Here is a 21856-nt window from a genome sequence, read left to right as displayed (position 1 = left end):
ATTATTGGTTTCCAGCCATTACTCTAAGAGTTGTACTAACTATATTCCAAAAATGCTCCAGTGCCTCAACTTTTTAGGTCCTCTGCCAATGTCCTTTTTATATAGACATTGAAATGTGTTCAAATCTTGACTATATATAGATCTGTGAGTTACCGTCACCATGTCCTCGTCTCCACTGACATCTTCCAGTGAGGGACCCAAGTCCATCACACTCTTCACAATCCCGTCTGTATTTGCTCTCTGAACATGAGATTGGACAATTTGCTTCATCCTTTATAGCACCTAGAAGGAATCAAGGATATAGGAGGTTATGTGCGCAGTTGGGTTATGTTGGACAAGGGTCAGAAAGCTGTGTGTTATGGGGCCTGTCCAACAAGGAAAACTGTTTTTATGGGGAACATCAAGTGTGTCCAAGTCTGCTTAACAGCAGCTGTCCCGGTGAGTCTGTGCACCAACCTGCGATGTGTTCAAGCATATAGGGGAGCCAAACCAGCTTTCATGCACAGGATTTATTGTTCTACTACATTCTTGGGAAATTTATAATTCGAGTAACCAAAACTTTTGGAAACATTAGCAATATTTCTAAGAACAAAGTAACTCCAGTGCACTAATATCCTTCTATAATCAAGAGGCATCTTAAACAACTGCTTCTCCACCACCACCAACCTTGATTCTGGAGATTACACTTTGTATATTGGCAAGCATGAGCAGAGGTTCTCTTAAAATAAACATTATACCCGGTTATTACAAATAATCCTCCCGAATCTTCACTATTTGAAGCCCTCAGAACTCCCATTTAATGACAAACAGATTAACAGAAATTTGATATCAATGGAAACAAAAACTCAAAAAAAGTTTAATTTTGCAAATCTCTCTACCATAAGACATCCTTGTTATCCATGGCAACCAATCAGAACATGGCTTTCATCTCTCAAGCTGCTAGGGTAAGATAAAAGCTGCGCTGTGATTGGTAGCTATAGGTAATGCGGACATCTTACTGTTAAGCTCCATTTACATGGGACGAATGTTGGGCAAACGATGCCCGACACTCGTCCCTGTGTTTCCTCGCTTTTTGTGTCCTTGATTTTCACGTCTACCAGTCTGTTTAAGGGGAAACCAACCTGACTACATGGAGCGTATGCGTGACTTCCCCAAGGAGAATGCGTTTTGCGCTACAACCTGTACAGATATGGGTTTTATCTTCTCACAGAACTGGATCCCCCCCCCCCACCTTTTTTCAAAATAAACTTAGAAGTGAGCTAGAACAGATGGATTTGTTGTGCAGGTGGTGATGATAGTGAACTTCCTCCTTGGCCCCCACCTTCCCCAGACCTTAAGAGTGTCCAGGGCCCACCAGTAAAATTGATTCTGGGGTCCATAGTACAGCTACATGCAAATATTACCATGCACAGACAGACTATTTTGGGGTGCTTACCCTCATCAGTGTGCAGTAGGATTCTGGCTTAGTCTGTGAGGGGGCTATGATGTGGGTCAGAAGCAGTGTCGTGTCCTTCAATTCAAAGTGACCTTATAACAAGCCCTCAATGACTGAATATTAAACCAAGCCAGATACCATGGCCAGGTTTCTGGCTTGGTTTAATATTCCCAGTCACTGAGGACGTGTTATAGGGTCACTTTGAATTGAAGGAATACTGCCATCCAATAGATGGCGCTGCGGGGTATTTTTCCATCTTTCTTATTGGTCTTGCAGGTGAGCAGCAGTTTTACCCACAAAACCATAAGCAATCAATTTGACTACCATGCTGATTTGCAAGGAACTTGGGAGAAAAGCACAAAAGAAAGGTTAAGGGCGGAACAAGGGGGCGCTATCTGATGTAAGTGCAATAAAGTCTACATAAAGTGTAATGATCTCAACTGGTAAAGTTGTGTCAGAATACGAACAGCAGCATACAGACACCGACAGAAACAGGAGTTGCAAGCCTCAGTTAGTCCACCGGAGGACCTTTCCGGAGCGCAAACCAGGTATCATTTTTCAGCAGAAAGGAATCCAACTGATAAAAGGTGCTACTCCTCAAGTAACTAGAAAATGCCAGACTTGTTTCTGATTAAAGTTCACTTTTTTATTAAGAGAAACAAAAAAAAAACGCGGAATGAGGTCTCTTCAGGTTTTAAGTCTGACATTTTAATGGTTAGTATTAGAGGAGTAGCACCTTTATCAATTGGATTTCTTTCTGCTGCAAAAAAAAAACAATGTCAGAGTTGTTTGCATGTGACCTTAAAGGGGTATTCCGGGCACAAACTGATAGTTTAAAATCTAAAGTACATCACCACAATAAATCATTCTGTAATAGGCTCACTGTACCTGGTCTAGCTACTTTCTTCATTTTCTAGGTCATGTGAGCAGTGCATGATGGGAGGACAGGGGTGGAAGTACTGGACTGTATGGCTCATGTGCAGTTCAGAGTGCTAGAAGCTCCGGTCTGTCTGCTTTAGCAGCTTTCTCTGCACTCTGAGAGTGAGGTTAGTGCTGGTAAGTTGTAGGACCTGTGAGCTGTGGGCGGAGCTACAGTGCTGGCGGTAAACAAGCTCTATGCCTGTGCCTCAGACCATTTCTGGAGGCCCTCTCAGTAGCCTGCAGCACAGATTTTGCTTTGAACTAGTGGCCCTCTGAGCTCTCCAGTAATACGTGTTCAGGCAGTAGTGAGATGCTGCAAAATGTTTGGTGTTGGGGGCCCTCGCTGTGACATCAAAAGCACAGGACTCAGGAGAGACTACTTGCTGGTCTGCCAGTATGCCTAGAAGTCAGGTCAGCCATTAATCAGCTTCTTACATGGAAGTATAGATTGGTTGAAATGCTATATGCTGCCTGTCTGTATATAGTGCAGATGAGTGGTGGGCCTACAGGGTGATTCACCTGTTACCCTGTGAGTCAGTTCCAGCCTGATGACCTGCAAGGACGCATCCCAGAAGTCACTGCATTAGTCAGTCATGATCTGCTACGTCATGTATGGCAGGAACTTGACTACATGCTCCATGTGTGTCCACTTCTGAGGGGGAAAACATTTTTGATGTTGTGCAACAAAACTTTGAGTTTGTTTCCATTGTCATTAAATTTCTGTATCGGAGCATCACTAAACGGGAGTTATGGGGGTCTCATATCGGGAAGATCATAGTAATAACCCGGTAGTTAAAAGGAATACTGGTACTTACAGGTTCCTTCTATGGTGATAAGTACTTGTGTCTTGGAAGGTTCCTTAACTTGTGCTAAAGCAGTATAAAGGATCTCCTTGCTATCATGGGTAGCCAAAGCAACGGGATCATTAACATAAAGGGTAGCAAACATTTCGCCTGGTTCCTTCTGGATGCCAATAGCATGTGTGTTGTTTGAAGATTGAAGTTCATAATTCACATTGACGCCTTTGAGACGCGAGCAATGCTCAATGCATATTCTTCCTATCTAGAGCACAAAAATGACATCAGGATAGATCAAGTAAGTGGAAACAAAACAAGCATTGCTCTGTTCACATCACATCAATACGTTAGAGGTATATGTTGGGATTGTACTCAGATTATGGCTCATATGTACAGTATGTCATTGTGTAGCCTTACATATCATCCATTGGTCACAGTACAAGGCTCCTTGGGCGTTGGATGAATGGGGGCCTAAAGCTACATTCCTTATATACACCAGGAGCCATATATGTCAAGCATCTTCTAATAGTGTGATGTTAACAGAATATTCTAATAATATGCACCAATTATATACAGTAGATTTTCTGCTACCTGAACATTCTGACCACAACTAGCATAAAGACTAAATAACAGGTTTACACAAAGTTAAAGTTTGGGGAAGACATCCTAATGTCCTCAATGCATTATCCTACAGCACAAAACCTTCCAAGCACCTCAAATATAAGAATAAAGCATGCATTACTAATATAAAGTGCTGAAATGGAGCAGACAAACACAAGAGATACATAATATCGTGTGTTTAGGTGCTCCACAAGAATCCTGCTGACGGCCCCAGAACTATTCTGACCGGGTTAGATTGTGATGGATGGAAGCTCGCCGAGGACTTTGGGAAACATTGAGGTTGCGTCGCGTTAATGTTGCATATTGGTTTTACAGTAAGTTTACTGTGGCACAAAGATAATCAAACAGCCCTTGCCTAAATGGTCAGCCGGGGTGTTCCTATTAACCAATCTGTCTCCAATTACAGGGCGGTAGCTCAAGTCAATAAGTGAGAAGCGGCATACTAGGCAGTATCGGGCAATGTAACTTCTTGACTTACAATTGAGCATTTTATATTTAATTACATGAAATCTGTGTAGTAACGTATTTAAAGGGTCAGAATTTTGAAGAGAAAAAGTTGATTTACCTGGGCGTAGCGGTTGGCATTACAGTTGACAGCGAACTGATAGGTTTTATTAGGGAATCGAATTGTAACAGGCTTGATTGTGACATTGAAGTACAACCTCAGCTCTCCGCCAGGACGATATTCAGTGTCGTTGACCAAAACAATGATTTGATATGATGAGTTTTTGTTTATGGAAATCCCTTGTTTTAGCTTGAGTACTGCAAGGAAGAAACAACATATTACATTGTGACACCTGAATATGGGGACTATGAGACAGCAACTGCTGCGACAATCCTACAGCTGCATTCAAGGATGAGAACATGAAACGGGGCACAATACACAGTTATTGAAAATCTATGAGATGGCTTCCTAATTTCCTAAAATATCCATAGTAAAAATCCAGTCCAGACCGCAGAAGGGTTTTACTCATATATATTGTCCATCTGGATGTAGATTCCCATAAATGTATGCTGGGGTTTATTGACAGAATGTAATAAATAGACTCTGCCGCTCCGCTGTATCAGCAGTCTCTGATTAAGAGGCAGGTGAGCAAAACTGGAGAAACAGTTTACTATGAACTTAGTGGGCATTATCTGGATAGAAGGACTTCAGACTTCAGCCTCCTAAATAAAAACCCTGTCCAGTTATGTTACTATATAGTCCTGGGCATATATCGCTCCACAGCTAGGCAGATTTGTCATTCAACAATAGAAAGCCCTTATAAAGGTGTAATGGCAGCCATATTATTTGACACTCCTAATCCGCAATTAGTCAAATGGGCTACTGTGAAATCAACACACAATAGTCAGAGGCTAACCCTTGAGATCACCACTAGGACACTAAGGGTAGTTTTACACAGGACGATAATCGTTCAGATTCTTGCTGGATCACGGGGATCCGAACAATAATCGTAAAAGCACTTCAAAAAGTTACTTTCCGTTTTAAAGCAATGCGTACTGAATGATGAACCTCAAGAACACCTTTAGGCCATCTTCACATGGTGTATTTCGCTGCAGATTTCACACCAATATTTTTTAGGTGAAATCTGCATCCAAAATTCTCCCATTGATCCTAATAGGATCGCAAAAAGAAAAAAAAATAACATACTAATGACATGCCACTTCTTGACACATATTCCGTGCAAAACCCACGCCTAAAAATCTGCATGCGACTTTTTTCTATTGGCTGGGCTAAATCAGAGTCATAAATCCACAGCAGCCCGACGGTTTTCTGATCTGGATTTTCATTGAATTCTGCCTTGAAAGCCCATCCACCTACATTTTTGAAATATTTAGGTTACAGTTATCCATTACATTTGCAGTAATTTTGATACATTTAATCTCTTACTAAATTCGTGCATTGTTCCTCGAATCACGTTGCCATTTCGGATCTCTTTAATCTCAGTGAAGTTGTGCTGAATTTGGAATTTTTCTAGGATAAATGTTTCATTGTTGATGATGGTTTCTGTGTATCGGTTGTGACTACTGCCGGGTGGATAGACAGGCGTCAAGTCATGGTCTAGAACTACCAGCATCCCAAGGACAGTACCCTATGTGGGAAGGAAATCGTAAGTTAGAGGTCGTATTCTTGATATAGGTGATTTTCAACATACAACAGGTTGAATTTTTTGATCTTAGGCAGATAAAGTACAAATATCGACGGAAAGCAACAATCTCTGTAACAAACAAACAGAGCAAGCTGGGGCATCACTGCAATTCATAGGGCCTTATAGCAAAATTATATGGGCCCATATCATCCGAACGACAGAAAACAAACATGAGCACTAGTAGCAATAATTACAGTATGGATAATAGTGCCATATATCATAGACCAAATATAGTAGTGCTGGATGGCAGAAAGCCATCAACTTGTTTTCACTTCCAAAAGGAACAATGTTGTTGCACGCTAGATGATCCCCTCTATTTCCGGGCCCAATAGCAACTGCTAAGAGTGGCTTCACACGAGTGTATTGCAAAATGCGCTCGCTCCTATGCATCTTTTTTGCGCAGTGAACAAAGTATGCTTAGCGCTTGTGCCTGCACATAATACTGTGCATATTTCCGCCAGCACGGCTAGTTCACCCCACTTTGATTTAAATGGCTATTAAGCCAAACGAGTGTTCATGGGTATGCGCAGTGCGTCATCAAATAGATAAAGGCCAATTTGACTCCTCTTCATTGGGGTTTTTTTTTTTCAGGATGAAATAGCGCAGCAGATTGCACTATTCAATCCAGATGCAGCCTCCAAAAAAAAGGATCCATTAAATGGATACTATAGCAGTCCATAGATGACTGATGCCACTGTATGTTTGGAGCACTACTTCTCTATTTAGTATTTCAGCATTATCTGGAGTGTTCCTTTAAGAGAATCCTTTCATAGAATGGTAGATTTGGAAGGGACCTCCAGGGTCATCAGGTGCTCCCTAGTCTTCGGGTCCAACCTCCTACTCAATGCAGGATCACTAAATCATCCCAGACAGGTGTCTGTCCAGTCTCTGAAGACTTCCATTGAAGGAGAACTCCCCACCTCCTGTGGCAACCTGTTCCGCTCACTGATCCCCCTCACTGTCTAATACCGAATCTGTGTCTCCTCCCTTTCAGTTTCATCCCACTGCTTCTATTTTTCCTTGTACAAATCACTTACTTCCTTTCTTTCATATTCTACCACAACTTCTACAGAATCCGTTCTATTTGGAAGGAAAGGAGCGCAGTCATCTTCATCATCCACCTTGATCCGGAATGACCTCTCAACCTCCACCTCTTTGGTGCTGTTTCTTACAGTGCATTTAGCTACTAAATCGTAGTCCTCCCTCTCTTCTCGGTCCAGGGAGCGTGACACAACTACTTCAGATGTATCAGGTTTGTATTGGAAAGGAAGGTGTTGGTCTGTGTAGGGAAAGCAGAGTTATTCATCAGACTCTTCCAGAGATAACATACCGTACCTATAGAGATTCATCAGTAATCATTCCTAAGAACACAAACTAGACAAACTAAATGAAAATATTTTGACAATTTCCATCCCAAAATTTATTATTCATTTATCTAAACCTTATCTGGTCCTAAATTTGAGCTCTACATTCATCATTTATGAGAGTTTATTTCAGGAGCACATTCGGCTCTTTCCCTCCTTCCTGGTCAAACAGAAGATCAGCTTTGTATGAACAGGATGCCCTATAAAATCTAATTTAGGAGGCTTATGTTTTTACTACTAGTGTAAGACCTTGAAATGACTAAACCTAATCTAAAAACTATTGATAATTTAAGATATCGAAAATGCATAGTCCCCCTTGGCCATCAGAATAAGTTTAGGTAGGTGATATATCTTCAGTTTAAAAAGTCACTGACTTCTCAACCAACTCGCGCTTATATGATAGCCAATGTAATAACTAGCAAGAGTACTAATCACTTTATTTACCTAAAATTATGTTTCTATCATGAAAAAAAAATCACTCTAAGATGCTGGCCACAAGGTGTTTGCCTTCCTTCAAATTTGTTATCTGCTGCCTGTTGTCATGTGATATCCGTTGAGGAGGCTAGGAAGTAAAGGTGGGTGATGACTCATGCTGCTCATAGAAGTCTATGGAGAGCGGAGGGGAGGGTGGAAAAAGCAGGAAGAGAAGCAGAGACACAGATGTGCTGAATAGGGAATATGAAACTTTTCCTAACAGTACGTTGTTTTCTTTACACAGATGTGCTGATAGAGTTAATGTCCCGACCTGAACGGCGTTTAGATGGATGACGCATTGGAACAACTGTGCCATTTGTCTGAATTGCTCACTTTTTGCCCCTTTTTTGTTTGTACTAATGGGTCTTTTTCCGAGTACCAGGCAACGATCGAATGCTAAACAATTCATTTGCTTATCATTCATTTCAAGAAAATAATTATTGGATCATTTACTTATCGTTCGGTTTAAACAGCGATCATTCAGTACTAGAGATGAGCGAGCGTACTCGGATAAGCACTACTCGCTCGAGTAATGTGCTTTATCCGAGTATCGCTGTGCTCGTCCCTGAAGATTCGGGTGCCGCTGCGGCTGACAGGTGAGTCGCAGCGGGGAGCAGGGGAGAGCGGGCGGGAGAGAAGGAGAGAAAGATCTTACCTCCGTTCCTCCCCGCTCTCCCCTGCAGCTCCCAGCTCCGTGCCGGCACCCGAATCTTCAGACCCGAGCACAGCGATACTCGGATAAGGCCAATTACTCGAGCGAGTAGTGCTTATCCGAGTACGCTCGCTCATCTCTATTCAGTACCTCTCATTCTCTGAATGTGAATTGAACAACTGAACAATCCTGTTAAAAAATAAAAATAAACATTTGATCTCTGTGTTTAAACTGACCACCCGAATGAATGAACGAACTGTAACACTGTCGGCTCATACACTAGGGCGAACAATTTATCGCTATGTGTAAAAGCAACCTAAAAGTGCCAGGAGTCGCATGACAGAGGCCCGCTGAGGAGGAGGAGCTCAGACCTGTGAAAAGGCTGAAGAAGCTTAAAAAGAGCGAGCTCACTGGGAACCGTTACTGTGCTGGATAACTGGGTGATGGTGGTCTGGGAAACTAATTCGTGATAACAGGTTTCCATTAAGTCCAACTTTTTTCCATTTTTCTGTGATGACCTTTGAGCTCAAAACTGTGGGCTAAAATGTTCTCATTCTTGAGGTAAGGCATCAGGGATCTACTCCATACCTCTGATGATCTACCTAGGAATTAACTAATCAAGATATGTTAAGCCTGATCTCTGACTTAAATCTGCAGTAAATAAACCCCATGTTTTTTCAGGTGGTTAATCCTAGTTCCAAGTATGCATTTAGTTTACACATTGGGCCTGCTTGATAATAATTAAGAAGAGGAGCTGCCAACTCCTTAACCCCTTAGTGATGGAGCTTTTTAGCTTTTTTCCATTTTTGTTTTTTCCTACTCCCTTTTAAAAAATCGTAGCTCCTTTATTTATCCATCGACGTAGCTGTATGAGGGCTTGTTTTTTGCGGAAATGAGTTGTGTTTTTCAATGGCACTATTTATTGTACCATATAATTTACTGAAAAACTTTTTAAAAATTCTAAGCGGAGAGAAATGGAAAAAAAACAAAATTTCACCATCTTTCGGTGCGTCCTGTTTCTACGGCGCACAAACTGCAACAAAAATGACCTGATATTTTTATTCTATCGGTCAGTACGATTACTACGATACCAAATTTATATAGTTTTTTTTTGCTGTAGTACTTGTATTTTTTTTTAAAGATATTTAATTTTTTTCAATTATTTTCTGCAGTTATTTTGTGCGCGCGATAACTTTTTTATTTTTTGTTGACGTAGTTGAGCAAGGGCTCATTTTTTGCAGAATGTCCTGTAGTTTCCAATAATATCAATTTGGAATATATACGACTTTTTGATCACTTTTTATTGTGTTTTTTCTGGAAGATAGGGTAACTAAAAAAGTGTATTTCTGGCGTTCTTTATTTTTTTTTTTCGGACGACGTTCACCGTGCAGGAAAAATAATGCACTACTTTGATAGATCGGACTTTTACGGATGCGGTGATATCAAATACATATTTTTATTTTATGATTTAGATTTTTTAATAATAAATATGGCAAAAGGGGGGTGATTTAAACTTTTATAACTTTTTTTTTTTAACAATTAAAAAAACTTTATTGATTTTTTAAAAATCTTTACTTTGCTTTGATCGCTCCTGCAGTATGACGTAATGCTATAGCATTATGTCATACTGCTTTTTGACAGGCAGTCTATCAAGCCACCCTGTGTGGATGGCTTGATAGGCAGTCTGTTAAAGCAGCCCTGGGGCCATTCATTAGGCCCCTGGCTGCCATGACACCTGCACGGCTCCCCCGATCTCACCGCGGGGGGGGGGGGGGGGGCGTGCGGGACCGCCGAACAGCGTTCAGGGCATTTAAAGGGTTAATAGCCGCGATCGGCTGAACGGCCGAGCACGGCTGTTGCCCGCGAGTGTCAGCTGTAATAAACAGCTGACGCCCGCGCTGTATGGAGGACGCCCGCGCTGTATGGAGGACATAGTTTTATGATAGCCTCGTCACTAACGGGTTAATCATATTTGTGTCTTTTAGGTATGCCAACAACTGTATTACACCAATTCTCAAAAAGTTGGGACAAAGTGTAAAATGTAAATTCATGTAAAGAAAAAAAAGAATGCTATGACTTAGAAGTCTCATCTAACCTTATTTTATTCACAATAGAACATATCAGAGGGCCGAGGAGGACATTTTTCCATTTAAAAAAAATAAGTAATTTAGAAATTGATGGCAGCAACACATCTCACAAAAGTTGGGTCAGGGGTAACAAAAGGCTTGAAAAGTAAGTTGTGCTAATGGAAAACAGCTGGAGGGTTCATTTTCTACTAAGTCACATGATTGTATATAAAAACAGCATGTTAGAGAGGCAGCGTCTCTCAGAAGCAAAGATGGTCAGAGGTTCACCAATCTCAGAAAATCTGCATCTAAAAATTGTGGAACAAATTCTGAAAAATGTTCCTCAACCTAAAGTTGTGATGCTTTTAATTATCTCACCATCTACACTACATAATATCAAAAGATTCAGAGAATCTGGAGAAATTCATGTGCACAAGGGACAAGGCTGATGGTCAATATTGGATGCTGGAGATCTACGGGCCTCAGGCGGCACTGCACTAAAACCAGGCAGGATTCTGTTAGGCAAGTCACTGCATGGACTCAGGATTACTTCCAGAAATCATTGTCTATAAGCATAGTTTGCCATGCAATCCACAAATGCAAGTTAAAGCTGCATCATGCAAAGAAGAATCCATATATCAACACAATCCAGAAATGCCAGCGTCTTCTTTGGGCCAAAGCTCATTTAAAATGGACTGAGGCAAAATGGAAAACTTCTGTAGTTAGTTGAATCAAAATGTTAAATTCTTTTCGAAAACTATGAACGCCGTGTCCTGCGGACTTAAGAGGAGCGGAACCATCCAGCTTGTTATCAGTGCACAGTTCATAGTCCTGCATCTCTGATTATATGAGGTTGCATTAGTTCCTATGGCATGGCCAGCTTACACATTTTGAAAGGCACTATCAGTGCTGAGCACTATATAGAGGTTGTAGAACATATACTCCCATCCAGACAACGTCTCTTTTAGGGAAGGCCTTGTATATTTCACCAGAACAATGCTGAACCGCATACTGTATCCATCACAACAGCATGGCTTCCAGAAGAAGAGTCCAGGGGTGAACCGGCCGACTGCAGTCCAGACCTTTCAGCGGAAAATATGTGGTGTATTATGAAACAAAAAATCCAACAGTAAAGACCTAGAACCATGGAGCAGCTAGAATCCCACATCATACAAGAATGGGGCAGCATTCCTCTCCCAAAACTATAGCTGTTGGTCTCCTCATTTCGCAGGCATTTACAAACTGTTATAAAAAGAAGAGTGGATGCTACACAATGACAGGCACGGCCCTGGCAGACCTTTTGTGAGATGTGTTGCTGCCATCATTTTATAAAAGGAGTTAATTTTTTCTAATGAAGTTGAAAAATGTCTCCCTCCCCCCTGTTCATGTGTTCTATTCTGAATAAAATATGGTTAGATGAAATTTCAAAATCATTGCATTCTTTTTTTCTTTACATTTATTTACATTTTTCCCAGCGACCCAACTTTTTTGGAATTAGGGTTGTATTTAACAAGAGAATAAACTGAGAGGTTGTTACTGACTCATCTGTGGTTCTATCATCACCTAAAAGTAATCAGATATTATTTAGGGTCAGTCCTAAAATATGACCTACCCTATACCTTTCTGTAATTGTGCAAGGTTTCACATTGGTCATTAATGGAGAAATGATTATTAGGCTCCTACCTAATATTACTGTGTAGCTGACATTGATATCTGGGCACTGAAGAACACTGAAGTGTGGATAGAACTGGAAGAATCTGCCTGGTGGTCTGTTTTCTCTGATGTGGAAGGAAAGCTCTGTTTTCTCGAAGCACACGTCCTTTGGTTCCAGAGAGGAGCAGTCGGGAATGTTGCCGTCTTCCAGTGTGAGACTAATTTCAGCAAAGGGGGATTCACAGACTTGATTTTGAGCAGGAGCAGTTGACACCTTCACTCTGAATCGCAGTTTTTGTATTGATGAGTTTCCTTGGAAAAAAAATATAAAGAAATAAACAAACAAAGAAACCAAAGAAAAGAAACAAAGAAATAAAAAAAGATCAACAACCTTCATCCATCATATCTGTTGTAACAAAGAACAAACTATTATAAAAAAAAGACCTTTAAGGTTTCCTTTATACAGTGTTTTTTGTTAGAAAAAATTTCATGTGATTTTTTTTTCCATACGTCTCAGGAATTCAACAATAAAACATAGAGAGAAAACCGGGTGCTGACCTGAGTGCGGCACGAGTGGGGAGAGAACAGAATCAAAAGTACATGCCTCTCACCTGGTGGGGCTGTGCACATCAGGGCACCACCCCAATAACTGTCATCTGTGAACTGGTAATCATGGAGCCCCAATCTACCTGCCTGAAGCCGTGGTATAGCCAGGGATGTGTAACCTGGTAAAGCAACAATCCATGCTGTAGAAACCACATCCAAGGCGCTGCTGGAGCAACTTAAATGGAGACTCCTCAATCCAAGTTGTTGCATCACAGGTCTTTTTTAGACAACCAAACTGTACAGTACAGCATGTTTCAACCCCTGATAATGAAGACCCCAGAGGGGTTTGAAACGCATTGTGCTATACAGTCTCATTGTCTAATAAAGACCTGTGATGCAACAACTTGAACTGTGGAGTCTTCATTTAAGTTGATCCAGCAGCACCTTGGATGTGGTTTCTACCATGTTGAATGTGACTTTTTTTTCATAGTCCCTGTGTTTTGGTCTGCCCCTTTTTTCCTATACAGAAGCCTATAGGAAAACTCCTGAAATGCAGCAGACCTACATCATGCTGCAAGCTACATACTAAAAAACCGCCATGAACCCAAAAGGCCGCACCAGAATAGAAAAAATATGCTACAAAAAAGCACAAATGTTTGTAGGACATTTCACATAATACTACTAACCTTTGGCTAGTATCTGGATGCTTTTTATCTTTGCAGCAAAAGCGCAAAAAAACCCAAACAAAACACGCCAAAAAAACATAATTTTTTTCAAAACAAAACTGTTTTGGGACTTTCTGCTCTTTGTTATTTGAAAGTTGGAAGGCATGCTTCACACGCCAAGCCACCCGCAGTAAACCCTGGGTACATCAAAACAAATGTGCAGTACAGCTGGAAAAGAAAATGATCAATAAGTACTTCTGCTCTCTGGCGGTACGGCAGTATACCTGATGAGCAGTTACTCACCTAAGAGCAGGGACTTTTTTATATTTCTGATCAGATCAAAAAACCTTTTTAAAAAGAACAAGATATGCTGAATCTAGTGTCATAGCAATAACTTCCTTTTATTTGAATAAAAGAGATCCAATAATAATCTGCTAAACCTCAGAAAATATTACATTATCCACCCTCTGTCTGCAGATTATAGCTTGTTGCTATCAGTAGTCTATAGTCTGCAGGTTACACTTACTTAGTTCAGTGAAGACTTTACTTGTCAAGGTCTCGTTGAGATAAAGGATTCCTGTCCGCTCATCAACATGGAAAAAACGAATATACTTGGGATTGAGAACTGCCCTGCATAAGGTGTAGTATGGAATCTCTCCCTGGTTGTCGCTCAGTGCATTGACTTGTAGTAGCATTAGACCAGCAGGCTGATCAAGGTGTAAACTTGCAGAGAATTCCTTTTTTGGAAGATACAGTCCTGAAGTAGCTGTCAAGACAAAGCCTAGTTATTAGTTTTGTTTTCTTGAAGTTGCTCATTTATTACCCCTTCACATCTCTTTGTATCACTTTCCGTATATAAGGGCATGCACTTATCAAATATCACCACAAGAGGTCACTGTTTACCTATATTTGTATTAAATACAAAAACTGCGAGGCGATTTGAACCAGATATAAAGTATATCCCAACATACACCATTGCAGCTTCTGTCTGGACCCCTGGCATACAACTTCAGGTGTTGGATAAGTTTGTTTAATAGATCTGGTTCTCTGGAATATTTTTATTTTCTACTTAAATAAATAGTTTCTGTAACTTGTAAAAGGGTCCGAGTTTTCCTACATACTTCGCACTAAACTGATATATCACTGCCACAGTAGAAAACACAAAAATATTCACTATGTAAGCCTATTGGAGGTTTAGAGGGGTCTTATAAACATGCCACATCACACCAGTTTAGAAGCTGCTACCCTAATGACACAAAGAAAAAGCAAGTCGTTCTACAATTTTCAGTTGAAAGGCGACTTGTGAAGTGCTACAACAGCACAGGAGAGCGTGGGTGTTAGATAATAGGGAGGTCAAACACATGCAGTCATGAATGTTATTTTTCATATTTCTGGTACTTCCGCGTCTCAGAGACACTCACTGATCAGCTGCCACATGGTCCACGTTCCACTATGTATACTCTTATAGACAATTCATGTAACCACCAACTTGCACAACCATAGTTGTTTGATACAAGGGACTTTGCCCATAAAACCACACGAAAAGAGCACACTTGTACGGACCTCTCTTCCGGGGGGCATTTTATAGGACAATCCCATTATAAACTAAGTTGTGCAGTGCAGAGACCCAGACACATAGATACTTGAAGAGTAAGGCTACACTCACAGGAGCGTGAATCTCGCAAGAGTTTTGTGCTTTGCAAGACACAGAAAACTTGTGCGAATATGAACTCCATTCTTTTGGAGTCATACATATGAGCACTGTGTTAGGTTGTGCTGCTGGGACCTGCAGTACTAGGGTTTTTAGCAGCAGAAGCCCACAGGTGTGGCATAATTGTGCTGGCTGGGTGTGGTGATCTCCTGCTAGCCAATCCCCTGGGTCTTTGCTCACATATATACCCAGCTCCTGTCAGTGTCTGTCTGGTGTCCAGAGTGAGCAGTCACGTATCCTTGTCTGTTGCAGCTTGCTGTGAGTTTGTTGGTTCATGTCCATTTGTACGTTTATTTTCTGTCAGTTTGTCTTTGCTTTGTCCTGTTGAGTTTGTTTGCCATTTCTGGGCTAGGCTGGCCCTTTGGGTCTACTAGTAGATGTGTCTTGCTAGTGTGGGGACCGCAAGACACAAAGAGCCTTGCCCTGGCCTTGCGGCTTAAGTTCATTGGCCAATGTATGAAACAATCCCAGGTACTTTTATAGCTATTACATCTGCTTAGGGGTACACGTATGCAAGGTGAGGGCTTAGTCACACGGGCGCATCCGGGCGCCGATGCACCCGTCTTCCTGCATGAAGAAGACAGCCGCACTGCAGGTACGGACGACTCTCCACAGCGCCAGAAGAAAGAACACATGACCGGTAATGGAGCTGGTCATGTGTTCTTTCTCCACACCTACAGCGCGGCCGTCTTATCCTGCAGGAAGACGGGCGCATCGGCGCCCGGATGCGCCCGTGTGACTAAGCCCTGAGTGTTTGGGTCACTTGTCAGTCCCTATGTTATGTCTGTCCATCAGTCAAAATCAAGAAAGAACAGGCAGGAAATTCCGGATTTAGGTGCAAATAAACAGCAGCTTTATGCTTCAAATAGGAATGCCAAATGACAATCTCATCATCATACAGGAAAAGCGACGTTTCGACCGCTATCAATAGGTCTGGTCCATCAGTCAAGTCTGCAGTATGTATTTCTCTGTCCAGTTGGTGTTTTCGTCAGCACGTCCAGTCTGAAATTAATTTTAGGTCCTTGTGTTTGTGATTTCCCTGTTTTTTTGGGCACGTTCCAGTGGGCCCAGTGCTTATTTGCCCACACGAACGTAACATGCTGCATGTTCAATCTTTTCACATCCCTCTGAAAGCGTTGCTCATTGTTTTCAATGGAATAGTCAAACACATCACAGGCGTGCCATGTATACGTGAGTGTGATGTGATGTTTCCCATTGAAACACTTGCTGATCCTCCGACGCACGTGAAACAAGCACCGAAGGATTAGAATTTTAGAGAATTGATGTGAGGCACTTTTGAATGAAGAACACCTCGTGTGCGCAGGTAACACACACATTGACAAGCGTGATATTGATGGGGCTTCTTGGCCTGATATCGCTCTCACCCGTGTGAAGGTAACCTTAAAGGCAGATTCCGATTGTGAAGCAAATTTTCAAATATTCCAGATAAAAAATGTTTATGCACAGCTGGTTATGGGTCTAAATCGAGAAGTCATTACCTTCTTATGTTCTCCATTTCTGATGTTTCCCCACATCACTATTTTCCAAGATGGCAGCTTGAAACTACCTTCTGTAGAATTCCCCACTTTGCATGCTTCCCTGCTAAGCGCTGTCCTGCTATTGCTCAGCAGTCGGATCCCAACAGCTGAAAGGAAAACATTTGTCCCTAGTCGCTCCAACTGGGTACGCCTGACCTGTAGTGCTGGAATGTCTATAGGACGTATCTATGGCAACCTGTGGGTAAACACTTCTGAAGTGTGGGAGAAGGGAATGGTTTATAGGGCAACAGACACAAAATCCAGAGCAGAACTGCACTGCAAACTTTAACATTTGATTAGCATTCATATGACAGCAACTGTGTGTAACCGGAATGCCCCTTTAAGGTCTTCAAACTCCCGTGCCGTGTACCGTACATTTATGGCGCTGGAAGCAGAGGGTTAAAGGAGCTATTCCACAGTCAAACAAATTGGTCAAAAGCCCAATCCCTTCCGAATATCACTAAACAGAATGCTACACGTCTCTTGCTTCTATGTATATAGACTCTGGTACTGCTGTTGGTGAAGGTTTCTTCAGTGAGCCAACTTGTCTGTCTGCTCAGTCACATGACCAGCACTTCTACTGGGAAACTACAGTTCCCAGAAACACCTGCATCACCTCCCGGCTGCTGCCCCCTCCCATCTCTATGAATTTACCAGTAAATATGCTTTTAGATGGAACAATTATTGTTCAAAAAATCATTCAAAGAAGCGAAAGTGAATGATAACCCTTTGGTCTAAACGCAGCCAATGACTGAACAAACAAGAATTATTCACTTTTCGCTCATAATTCAATTAATGCAGCATAAAAACCAGCGTTGGCTCGTTCACTTATCCTTCAGTTTAAACAGCGCTCATTCCATCATTTCATTCACTTATACAGCGAATGTGAAAGACTGAACGATTCTGAAAGATTTCTCATTTGAACGAGCCAATGATGACATCACTCGCTCGTTCAAATGATAAATCGACTTGTCTAAAAGCACCCTAAAACTATTCTGTGCACTGAAAGGGTTAATTGGATATTAGCCATTTGTCTTCCCCCATGGATTTAATTTACACAGTGTGAAGAAGGAAATGGATGGAGCCCTCAAAACTAATCCCATAGCCCTAATAAAACCATCTGAATTGTTCCTGTGTACATAAAATAGTTAACCTTTTGTCAGAGGAGGGGGAGCGGAGCTTACTGAGTGCAAGGGGGAGAGAGCAGAAACACAGCCCGCTCTGCACATGCTGCTGAAGATTGCGGCAGAGCAATTACATAGAAGTGAATGCAGGATGAACCAAGCATGCTTGACTAGAGTGAAGAACTACTGAATGTCATTCTCAGGAACAACCAAAGGGAAACAGAGTGAAAATGGAAAGTTTAGAACAGGGTTCCCCAACTCCAGTCCTCAGGGACCCCCAACAGGTCATGTTTTCAGGATTTCCTCAGTATTGCACAGGTGATGTAATTATTGTCAGTCCTCAGACATTGCCACAGGTGTTCTTACTATAGGATATCCTGAAAACATGACCTGTTGGTGGTCCCTGAGGACTGGAGTTGGGGACCCCTGGTTTATAGGGTCAAAAGTCAGGACTGGTGCATTTAAAAAAAAAAGGGCATTTAATAATTTTAGTTATAGAACACGCTGAGAAACCAATGTGATCTTGGGAATCCACCATTGACCAGCACCGTAAATATACAGTGGAATGATGATGCATTCAAAAAAATGTGTGCATGCCATCACCCAAAGGAGAACTGCTGGAACGGACAACAGCGGGAATTGGCAGTATCTCCTATCTCAGCAATTTAACCCCAAAAATACCACAGCCAACAGTAACCAGAACTTCTAGGCTGCCTGTCAACAGGCGTTCCAGGAGCAGGGGCCCACAGATGGATCTCCGCGGTCAGTGCGATTTGCCGACCGCGAGCAGAGAATCGCTATGATTCTCCGCTGGTGGACAGGGGGGTTGCTATGGAAAGTGTGCATTGTGTTCCCCGCGGCCGGATTATCGCCGTGGGGAATGCAATCCAAAAACGCCCGTGGACAAGCAGCCTAAGTGCTATAAACAAAGAAAGGAAATTTGTCTTTCAATTGCTGCACTCCCAAATGCAAACGATAACAAAAAACATTGTCTGAATTGCCATTTTTGTATCCCCCCAAAAGAAAAAGTATAAATGATATATGTACCCCAAAACAGTGCTACTGAATATTACTACTGTTCCCTTAAAAAAACAACCGATCCTTACATACTGTGTGTATATAGATGGGGGGGGGGGGGGGGAGTTATGGCTGCATGGGGCAAAAAAACATTCCCCGCACCAATTGGTGGTCTCCTTGAGGAGTTACACTTATGGCCGCCTGCACACGGATGGGTCGGAGAATTCTCTTGTACTGTTAAGTGTTGTAGACTATGTGATGTTATGTGTATTGGCCCAGACAGGTCACAGAAGGCTTAATGTCTGGTGTTACTTCAGTCTAGTCTGGTTATGTGTCTTGTCCTTCTTAACCTGCTGTGGGTGTGATGTGTGTGGAATGAGTCAGGTGCTGGGGTGAGGAGTTAAGAGTGAGTGGTAGTTGGTAAGAGGGAGAGAGAAGAGGTGCGTGTGAGAGGTGCTCCAGTACGCGGGTGATGTGATGGAGAAAGAAAACCATGTGAGGAGACTGGAGATCTGGAGCTTACCCGTGCCAAGTCCCGGGCTCACTCCTGTGGTAATGGAGTGCCTTTCCTCTGGAGAGTGTGGGGAGCAGATCCTGTTTCCCTGGAGCGGGCAGTAGCAAGTATATGGTTCCTCCATTCATCTATTCCAATAACAAGTACACGTGAGAGAGACTGAGTAACTACATTTGTGGAGTGTCAATTGAGCAGAGAAGAGAAGCATTTGTGGAATCTGCTTAGTGAGTAACGGGAATACCCCACCAAGCGTCTGGCAGACAACTTAGACTGCGGATGCACAAAACGGGGAAGAGTGACTTTCGGATTCAAACTTGTAGAGGAGAGAATAAGGAGTACGAGTGCTCGAATACTAATGCCTAAGACTGTGAAATTCTGTGTAATGGAACCTTACAATTGAATTTTCAAGAGAACCGTGTGCCTACGGTTTGAAATCCATTTCTTTGACTGTGGACTCTGTTATGTGCTTTGACCACTTTGAAGGGGCACTGGTGTCACAAAGACAAACAGGTATTAAAAGGGTCTCTACTAGAGATGAGCGAGCACGCTCGGATAAAGCAGTTACTCAAGCGAGCATCACTTTTCTTGAGTGCTTACTCGTCCAAGAAGGTTTGGGGGGGGGTGGCGGGGGTGAGCGGGGGCGGCGGGGAGAGTGATCTCTCTCTCTCCCCCCCACCGCCCCCCCCCTAGCCTGCTCGGACTGGTTAGCAGTTACTCGAGAAAAGTGATGCTCGCTCGAGTAACTGCTTTATCCGAGCGTGCTCGCTCATCTCTAGCCTCTACACAGCTGTTATTTACTGCAGGGGTCCCCAACTCCAGTCCTCAGGGACCACCAACAGGTCATGTTTTCAGGATATCCTATGGTAGGAACACCTGTGGCAATGTCTGAGGACTGACCATAATTACATCACCTGTGCAGCACTGAGGAAGTCCAGAAAACCTCACCTGTTGGTGGTCCCTGAGGACTGGAGTTGGGGAACAGTGATTTACTGTGTGATGCTAGGCCAACTACACTTTAGATTTTGCAGGAGAAGATGCTAGAGCCACCCGTGAAAGAGTAAGTCTTTTACCCCGCCATCTTCCCTAGCCCAAGGTCGGTACTGGGCCACCACATATGGAAACCGCACACCTGCAGGTTCTATTCCTATGTCAGACTTGCACAAAATAGAACGTGCTGTAATTCTTCCGCCTTGAAGCATCACTGCATGAGAGAGACCATCCATGTAAAATAGACCTGTTACAAATAATGGGTTGTATTTTCAGGAGAATTTTGTGCAAACAGATACATTGTAACAAGTCATTGAAAAGACCATGAGTCACTAAAGAGTCACATGATGGATGCAAAATTGGAGTAGATGCCCATTCATTAGTCAACCGTTGCACATTAACTCTGTAGGGTGCAGGATCTGACGTATTCAGGTAAATAATAAAGGCAATACATCATGAATGGCATAAAGTCACCAAAGTGTAACAAGAATAGAAATATGTAAAAATGATGATTAAGCAATTCATAGTCAGGATTGCTGCAGAGTTAATAGTGGAACAGAATTTAAGGCGGTCTGGATACAGCATTCCTAACAAAGATCCGGCTCAGGAACAGTATAGTTTCTCCTTAGGCCTTATTCACATGACCGTATATACGCAGCTATATAGTTGCGTCCAAAAGTCGGGCAAAAGCCGCGCCCATCTAAAGCAGGGGTGGGCAATTAATTTTCCCATGGGGCCACATGAGAAATTGGAATGGTTTTAGAGGGCCAGACCAACATACGAAGGCTCCATGCACATTGCCTTAATGGGGCCGTATTCCAGCCGCCCGATTTGCGGCCAGAATACGGCCGCCATTGAAAATGAATGGCGCTGTAATATCTAGCAAATCTTCAGATACCCGTGCCCGCTCTGCCTCCGTCAAGTTCTTGTATTTCTCTCCGTGTTTAGTCTCATAATGGCGATGCAAATTGTAATCTTTAAATACAGCTATCTGCTCTCCACAAACTAAACACACAGCTTTACCTTTGGTTTCAGTAAATAGATATTTAGAAGTCCATTCTTTGTTAAAAACTCGGCATTCTGCATCAATTTTTCTTTTTTTAATGTTAGCCGCCATATTTAAGGGTTAACAGCTAACCTCGGAAAATAGATTTTTTTAATACACAGTAGTATGCTCCTAGGAGAGGGCACAGAGAGCTGCCCCAAGAAGAGAGATTAAAAAGTGAATATTATTAGTATTATTATTCTAATTACAATGCAAAGGGAAAAGTCCTGACACTTACCAATGACGAGCGTGGAACGATTGTCCTGGCACTCCCCAAGGTCCGCAACGAGCATCCTGGCACTCAGAAGTTACAGTGGCATCACTTACTCAGCATCGGGAAGCAGTGAAACTACAAACTCCGAAGCCTTGTCCATTTTGTTAACTTATGTGCTGTTTAATAAAGTTATTCAAGCCTACGTCATTGGTAGAGGTGCTTGAATAAGTAAGGCCTGAATAACTATTAGCACAGCACAGAAGTGAACAAAATGGACAAGGCTTCGGAGTGCATAGTTTCGCTGCTTCCCGTTGCTGACACCGGACTCATTGGTGAGTCACCAGGACACTCTTTGCGGGCCG

General features: G+C 42.3%; 1 protein-coding gene across 1 annotated transcript in view; it reads right to left on the bottom strand.

Moving 5' to 3' along the window:
* Positions 1-21856, bottom strand: part of RET (ret proto-oncogene) — an 81364-nt gene that overhangs the window by 24103 nt on the left and 35405 nt on the right. The window contains exons 2-8 of the mRNA XM_066600400.1: positions 13871-14110; positions 12164-12445; positions 6962-7203; positions 5666-5867; positions 4340-4536; positions 3172-3418; positions 154-282 (exon numbers count right to left, since the gene is read on the bottom strand). Coding sequence (XP_066456497.1) covers positions 154-282; positions 3172-3418; positions 4340-4536; positions 5666-5867; positions 6962-7203; positions 12164-12445; positions 13871-14110 — 1539 coding nt within the window. The remainder of the gene's footprint in view (positions 1-153; positions 283-3171; positions 3419-4339; positions 4537-5665; positions 5868-6961; positions 7204-12163; positions 12446-13870; positions 14111-21856) is intronic.

The sequence above is a fragment of the Eleutherodactylus coqui genome, chromosome 4 (assembly GCF_035609145.1).
Source record: "Eleutherodactylus coqui strain aEleCoq1 chromosome 4, aEleCoq1.hap1, whole genome shotgun sequence".
NCBI classification, from domain to species: Eukaryota; Metazoa; Chordata; class Amphibia; order Anura; family Eleutherodactylidae; genus Eleutherodactylus; species Eleutherodactylus coqui.
This window is presented reverse-complemented; position numbering and strand designations above follow the sequence as displayed.